General features: G+C 40.8%; 1 protein-coding gene across 1 annotated transcript; it reads right to left on the reverse strand.

Annotated features, from left to right (window-relative positions):
• Positions 1-1,760: 1,760 nt before the first annotated feature.
• Positions 1,761-7,379, reverse strand: TIPRL (TOR signaling pathway regulator). Its single transcript, XM_008943061.1, has 6 exons — positions 7,204-7,379; positions 6,560-6,659; positions 4,237-4,368; positions 3,780-3,875; positions 3,005-3,067; positions 1,761-1,927 (listed from the first exon to the last, which is right to left on the reverse strand). Exons 1-6 carry the CDS (start codon positions 7,362-7,364, stop codon positions 1,778-1,780), a joined length of 702 nt encoding a protein of 233 aa, XP_008941309.1. The 5' UTR covers positions 7,365-7,379; the 3' UTR covers positions 1,761-1,777.
• Positions 7,380-8,022: the final 643 nt, after the last annotated feature.

Genomic DNA, 8,022 nt, shown 5'->3' on the forward strand with positions numbered 1-8,022 from the left:
GACTGTTTAATTTCAGTTCTCTTCACTCATTTTATCCTATGGATCTTACCATTTTTTGTAATAATCCTTTCCTAAGGATTCCAAAGATAAGGCTGAAGGTGTATTCAGGAATAAAGATACTCTAATTAATAGCTTTTTACACAATAATCCTCACAGACCCCCAGTGAAGCAGGCATGTATTAACTCCAGTTTTTGCACACAAGGAACTGAGGCACAGAGAATTTCCTCTTAACCAGTGACATGGGAAAAACTAGTTCCTGCCTTTTGACCCCATAATGGTTTCATTAGACCAGGCTGCCTCAAGTAAAAGTGAAACCAAGTGTGTTGTTTGTTTTTATTATAAATGGTCACTATTTCTACTGCGTGGCAGTAGACTTTTTTTTCCTAAAAATTTCAGGGTCTTCTCTAAGTGAAAACCATTACTCAGAGGACCTGGTTGCATACCAGGTTTTGAGGTGGATTGTTTCTATTGAGCCATGCAGTGAAGAATATGAAGATTTTGAAACAAAACCTCCAAGATATCACAAAGTGTACAGACTCTTATTTGCCATCACCTTAAATCACAAGGCCTCCTTTCTCTTTGTTGTTTGCTTCTTGCACTCATACAGATTGTGAGCAGCAAACCCAGGCAAGTCTCTTTAACTCCCCCATTCTCAGGCTAAACCATTAATGTAAGGTAGGATTTCCAAAAGCAATACAAATATTTAGAGTTTAATTTAGAAGGTATTGAGCTAAAATCATGGCAGGTGATCACACTTCCATTATCATCAGAACTTAAAAGGATTTTAAAAATAAACCAAAGTGACACATCTGGGATACACATCAGCATCCTTTCCAGCATCTTTTAGGGGTTAGATACTGAGGACCCCTCTGTACCCCAGCCTTAAGCTGCTCTGCCCTTTGGCAATTTGAGTGTCAGGACAACTCAACCATCACACGTAGGCACCATCCAGCATGTCCAACAGAAGGTCAATACAGGACAACCCATTTCCCACACAGACCCCAGAATTCCCCAGAGAAATTCAGCTGACATCAGATTAAACTAGTATTTGTGAAGAGACTTAAAGTGTCTCTGTTAACCTCCCACTTTTCTCCTGCTCTGGAGTTAATGCCTCACAAATATGATCCTTTACCTTTATCCAGTGTCAAACAAGTGCAATTTTTTTCCCCTCCCCTCTTTAAACACATCTCCTTGGATGAAATGAATATTCTTCAGTTACAGTATGGATCAGAGGCTCCAAAAATTAACTTGGTTGGTTATCAGCTCAAGTCAGGGGAAGCCAAGCAAAATGTGCAGCTTGGGACTGACAGCTCAAAATAACTGCAGAGGAATTTTTTTGTTTTTCTTACTGGGGATGATTTCTCAATAATAATAATAAATTCCTGCCAATTTTATAACTCTGGTAGTCTCTTAGCATCTGAAGCAGCAATGACAAAATCTTCATAGAAGTATTTGTGATGGAGGGTCCAGGCAATGCCCCTGCTTAACTGGTGAACTGAACAGGACCCAGACTCCTCTTCATCATGAGGGTCTTTCTCCAATGCCATTGAAAACTGTAACTCACCACCAGTCTATCATTAACTCCAGATACAGGTTAAAAAAACCCAAACAAACAAACAAACAGCATTAGCAAAACCTGCTTGAAATGTTTTCCCTCAAGGCTACAGAAAAATGAGCCAAATTCTTTATTCCACTAGTAGTGAAACCACCCCCCCATGGCAACAGTTACATGATCACATTATCTCCAGTCTACCTCAAGTCCATATAAAGTCACATTTATTTAGACTTGACACATGAGGCTTCCAGTGGTGCTTCTGGTTTAGGCTCCAGCTTCTCTGGGAATTCTAGTTTTTCACAGATTGTTTCCTTTATGGGTAGATATTGAGAGATCTCATTGGGTTCTGTGAACAGGGAAGGTGGAACATGCTAAAAAGCAAAAAAATTTATAAAGAAACAAGTGAATGAAAGGATGTGGAGCCAAAAAAAAAAGGTATTCCAAATCAACTTCTACAGACAATTAATCTCTAATTTACCTGATTTAAACACCTGCAGTCAGGCATGAGTATAAAAATATATCTTGTAACTTCAAATGTACATACAAATGGGAGATCATTAAAGAATAGATTTTTTTTTTAAATATTTGTCTTTTGAATCTAATAAAGAGGCTTTCTGAGGTTCTAATTCTAGATGAGACTAGGATGGCCACAGTATTCCATGCTTAATGTCTTCTAGCCATTGCAATATATTCACTGGAGTTGCTTGGATTCAGCTATTGATAATTGATACACCTCAAAATATAACTTAGTTTTATGAAGTCCACCACAGACATTTATATGAATTACTAAAATTCATTGGATTTTAATTCCATATTTGAAGAAATTAGGTGGTTTCATTAAGTTCATCAGTATCTTTCTCTGGACATTCCTAAATATTACTGCACTTACAAGACATTGGATGGGGGGGAAAAAAAGAATAAATCTACACTAAGCAAACTACCTTCAAACTTTCTAATAATATTCTTTAGGAAGTGTATTCAGAGCTATTAAAATGCAACTTGTATTTTGTGTACAATCAACAGCTGCAGCTCAAAATGTGCCACAAGTTACTTGAAGCCATTTTTAAGGTGGGCTATTAAACTTATCTGAGAAAAACTGAATGAGTCTATTAACAAACAGATCTTAACCCCTAGAACTACTTGCAGTCCTGAAATTTAACATGCTGGGACATGGACTGCCTGATTTTCTGGCTGAAGAGTTCTTTAAAAAAACCAAAATTATAAAAAAAGAAAATCTTGTTAACTCAAAAGTAGAAAAATAACCCAATCTGAGCATTTACAAATTCAAATCTGCCCTGAAACTACCAAAATTAATGGTGCATAGCAGAGAGGTGTTTTTTTGCATCCATTTCAAAGCTAAGAAAGAATGACTGACACAGCATTTCCTATGTTGACCATAAAACAATGATAAAGGAGCCAAAAAAAAAAAAGAATTAAACCCACAGTACCTTTAAACTTGCTATTTTGCTTTCTCTGGAAGTATATTCTCTCAACATGTAGGCCTTGTCAGCCTAGTGGGAAAAAAAAGATGCAAAAATAAATTACAAAATTATCACCTAGTAGTATCAGTACAAAATAAGCAGTTAAAATACATTGCATTGAGGAAGCATTTGAATTTGGTTGACTATAGATGTTCACCTGGGAGCAAAAATGTACATTCACATGCACAAAGAGAAAGATCTTTAGTAATGTTCACTGTCCCCAAAATCACCTTTCTGTGTGCAAGCATGGAAAAAGAAAATTCTAGGAGTGAATATGCTTGTTAATCTTCACTCAGCTAGAACTCCTACATCAGTAGGACTGCAGCTAGACAGAATACCCAAACCACCACTGCTACATTCTGTATTATTTATGAGCCATTAGTTATTTGTACATCCAAACCTGCAGTCATAGACAAGCCAAAAACATTGACTTGGAGACAAGGATAACAGCAATATCACACCATTTACCATTGCCTAGTCTTCCTCTTGTATTTCCTCTCTAATCTGCATCAAATATATTTGAATGATGACTTCACATGAGCCTCTCTGCTCATCCAGTACTTAGCTCCAGGGCACCCAGCACTTGGTTGCTACTTCAGCACCATCACAATGATAAAATAGACTTGCAAGTTCAGTTCAGGTCACCTCTATGCCCCCAAATATCAGTATTAAACTACAGGAGGAGCAGCAACGTGGCAAGAGAGGATCTGTGACACACTCATGCTGGTGAATAAGGGTTTACCTCGTGATGAAGCCGTGTGTCGTTCATCCTGATCAGCACCCCATCAACTCTCAAGAAGAACCTCAACAGCACAAAGAAGCTGGAAGGCATGACTCTCTGCAGGAACAGAGAAGCTCCACTCAGCATGTTACAGAGTTTTACTTCACCCACACACTGATCTGTATCCCATATTCACAGTGAAAGAGAGTATGAGGAGATTTTGGAGAGCAGGCAGACAGTGTCTCCAGAGAGTCTTAGGCAGGATGCAGAATGAGGGAGAAGATTGTTCCCCAAAGCAACTGACAGATTTCAAGGCAACAGTTTCCAGTAAGATTATATTTCTAAGAGGGAGGATAAAGAACTTGGCATTTCAGACTTTAAATCCCAGAAGGAACACCACTCAAAGTCACTGCATCGTGCACACACTGGGCAGCTGAGTCACCAAGTGTCCTGCCAACACCTCTCAGTCAGTACTCACTATTTTCACACTCAAACTGGATACTCCATGGTCGTGGAGTTCATCTTCAAAGAGCAGTACTTCTTCAAAAAACATAATTTGTTCCCTGGCTTTTAACTTCTCTGTATTTATGTGTTCTGTTGTAGGAACAACCTGAGGAAAAACATTAATAACAGTTAGTATATTAATTTGTTGCTGAGCTGCATGAACTTTGTCCTGATCTTCTAAATTGCTGGTTTTAGAAAGGAAAAAGCCTTTAGCCCCAAGCTTCTAGGAGAAAAAGTTAAATTTCAAACCAAAGTTTCCACCTGAACAGGATTCTGATAAAGCTCTTCTGTGGAAATAATTACCTACCTGCTTTCTATCTCATGGTCTCCATCTACACTGCTGCCTGAATTATGGGCCAACAAGATGTTGTTTATTTCTCTGCTGCACTTTCAATTCCAAAGTAACTCAAGTGATCTAGAACTAATGTAATCCTAGTGAATTAATATAGATGATCTGCTTAGTAGCAAGCCAGCTGTATACAGTAATGACAAGCTGGGAACTTCAGTCTTATTTAAAAGTAAATAAAGACAAGGGAGGACCTGTGAGCTTAAAGATAAGAAGTTCCTGGTGTGGAAAACCATAAAGCCACTGAAATCAGCCACATCTACTTATGTGCTTAGACAGGGAAGTAACAGAGTTAAGGTAGTAGAGAATGACACAGTTGGTCCTTCTGTTGTGCATGATGAGCTCTGGGCTTCAGAGGGGCATCCAGCAAGCACTAAAGGTTCCTCCATGCTTTACTCTCTTAGTAAGTGCTCACTAAGGAACACAATGGCATTCTTTTATATCATCCTAAAATGCCTGAAAAAAAGCCCTCAGTGTATTGGGTTTGCATGGCAAGGTTTTGGTAGTGGGGAGGCTGCAGGGGTGCCTGCTGTGGGAAGCTGTTAGAAGCCTCCCCTATGTCCTGTATAGATAATGCCCAATGGCTCCAAGATGGACCCACCATGAAAACATGTTTAAGAAGGGGAAAAAGTTACTGTGCAAGAGCAATTGCAGTGGGAGCTGCAGGGGTGCCTGCTGTGGGAAGCTGTTAGAAGCCTCCCCTATGTCCTGTATAGATAATGCCCAATGGCTCCAAGATGGACCCACCATGAAAACATGTTTAAGAAGGGGAAAAAGTTACTGTGCAAGAGCAACTGCAGTGGGAGAGGAGTGAGAATGTGTGAAAGAACTCTGCAGACCCCAAGGTCAGTGAAGAAGGAGGAGCTCCAGATGCCAGGAGAGATTCCCCTTGCCCTGCTGAAGACTCTGGTGAGGTAGGCTGTCCCACTGCAGCCCGTGGAGGTTAATGGTGGAGCAGAGCCAAGGAGGACCCCACACTAGAGCAGCTGGATGCCCAAAGGAGGCTTTGACCTGTGGGAGGACCAGCCTGGAGCAGGAGCTGTGGACCCATGGAGAGAGGAGCTCACATTAGAGGTTTGCTGGCAGAAACCATGACCCTGTGGGGGACCCGTGCTTGGAGCAGTTTTATGAAGAACTGTAGACCATAGGAAGGACTCACACAGGAGAAGTTCACAGAGGACTTTCTCCCATGGGGGGGATCCCACACTGGAGCAGGGGAGGAGTATGAGGAGGAAGGAGTGCGAGGAGGAAGGAGTGCCAAAGGCAAGGTGAACTGAAAGCAACCCCCACTCCCCATTCCCATGTGCTGCTCAGGGGAGAAGGCAGAGAAAACAGGAGTAAAGTTAAGCCTGGGCAGAAGGGAGGGCTGAGGGGGAAGGTGTTTTAAGATGTTGGGTTTATTTCTCATTATCCTAATCTGATTGGATTGGTAATAAATTAAACTAATTTGCCCCAAGTCCAGTCTGTTTTGCCCAGAATGGTGACTGGTGAGTGACCTCTCCCTAGCCCTTATCTTGACCCACGAGCCTTTTGTTGTATTTTCTCTCCCTTGTCCAGCTGAGGAGGGGAGTTAGTGCAGCTTTGGTGGGCACCTGGTGTCCAGCCAGGCTCAACCTACCACACCTAATTATTAAAGTTATTAAAATGAGTGATGATTTCATGAAGATAACAAAAAATTTCTATAAAAGCCCAAGCTATGCTTTGAAGTCAGAAACTATGCAGCATGAAAGATTTTACAGAAACCTACTGCAAGGTAAATGACAGCTTTAAAAAAAGAAAAAGAAGAGTTTGTGTTTGACTGAAACACTGCCACCAGCATTTAACAGAGAGGAAGCATTTACCTTTAAGGTTGCAGTGTCTCCCAGCAATGTCCCTTATTTAAAGAAAGAAAAAGAAGAGTTTGTTTGACTGAAACACTGCCATCAGCATTTAACAGAGGGGAAGCATTTACCTTTAATGTTGCAGTGTCTCCCAGCAATGTCCCTTTGTAGTCTGTGGTGTAAGTCCAATCATATGGCTTGACAACTTCCTTCGTGTGCTCAGTCTCACTCCTCAAGGAGAGCAGGAGAAAAAAGCATGTTTTGTAGTGAAACCTCACCTAAGAGTCCCATACTCTTTGAGAAGAAACACAGCAGCATTGCCTGTGCTACAGTGATGATGTCAAGACTTAAATCATACAGTATTGCTGCTTTCACAACATCTGTTTCCATAAAACATGAGCAAATTGCTGCCAGAATTCCTGTGCTAACACTATGAGTCAAAATAAAGATTTTAGTTCACAAAAATTGGTATTTCAGGATGATTTTTTTCTTTAAGTAGGCAGAAAGCAGTTGGCTGATAACACACAGCAATCATTAACACTGCTGTTTGCCTTTACTTTTCATGAGAGCTCTCATTTCTCTCTGCACTTTATTTTGAGGTGTTCTACAACTGATTTGTTGAACAGGAAGCAGCAGTGACTTGTGTGATCAGCCACTGGTAGAACCAAGTGCAACACAGTCTTCCTTCAGGAACTCAGTCTGTCCTCTGCACTACTTCATGACAGTTTCACACACAACACACCAGTACTTGCCCACTTGTGATCAAATACTGTACCTGCTCTCTTGCCACTCCTCTGCACAAGCCACTTTGATCATACCTTGACAATTATTGACACATTTTAAAGCATCTGTTGCATTGAACTCAATTCCAAAACCATGATCATGCTGTATTCTTAGGACGTTGTCTCCAAACATCATCTCTGGCAGGGAAGGCATGTGCAATTCATCAGCCAGTCTGCACAGAAGAACAGAAGGGCCATGAAGGGAGAGCAGGCAGCTACAGCTCAGTGAAAGCAGTCCTTGTTTTGGAATAAGTATTCCTTGGACCACAGCAATGTAGAAGACACACTTCTCAATATGTTCTGCAAAATTTTGCTGTTTCCCCAGCTTAAAATTGTGGAGTTGTTGATCCACAGTGACTTTTCCACCACAAAAGTATTCCTAAAACATTCCTTCTCTATCAGGCTTGTACAAATGTCTCACATCTGAGGAATTAAGAAAACAAAACCCAAAACCTGACAAGCATGAAGTAGCATCTCTCAGCCTGTTGTAGCAAACCCCTGTGTGCTCCATGAACTACTTCAGCAGGCACCCAAAAAGAAGTTTGGGGAATGAACACTCCTTGTCAGCACGTTTGAACTCACTACCCAGTGGTCCCTACCTCTATATCTAGAAGGCTACAAAAAGGGGCTGAAAACAACCCTGAAAACTACCCTAACCAAACAAGTATGATCCCTGCAGAAAACCTCAAATCAGCCTATTTCACCTTTTATTTTACATCAGTCTGTGGATACATTTTTACAGATACTGGATAGAAATGCACATGGAGGTGGAACACCACTTTATATTCATCCTGATCTCACTGAACAAAAGG

Source organism: Merops nubicus, unplaced genomic scaffold (assembly GCF_000691845.1).
Source record: "Merops nubicus isolate BGI_N331 unplaced genomic scaffold, ASM69184v1 scaffold19086, whole genome shotgun sequence".
Taxonomy (NCBI): Eukaryota; Metazoa; Chordata; class Aves; order Coraciiformes; family Meropidae; genus Merops; species Merops nubicus.

Excerpts from the sequence above, each read along its gene's own strand:
- TIPRL (XM_008943061.1), bottom strand. The coding sequence starts at position 7,364 with ATGCCTTCCCTGCCAGAGATGATGTTTGGAGACAACGTCCTAAGAATA. Across the intron at positions 4,369-6,559 it reads GAGACACTGCAACATTAAAG|GTTGTTCCTACAACAGAACA; the intron begins GTAAATGCTTCC and ends GTTTTTCCTCAG. Across the intron at positions 3,068-3,779 it reads ACACACGGCTTCATCACGAG|GCTGACAAGGCCTACATGTT; the intron begins GTAAACCCTTAT and ends TTTTCCCACTAG.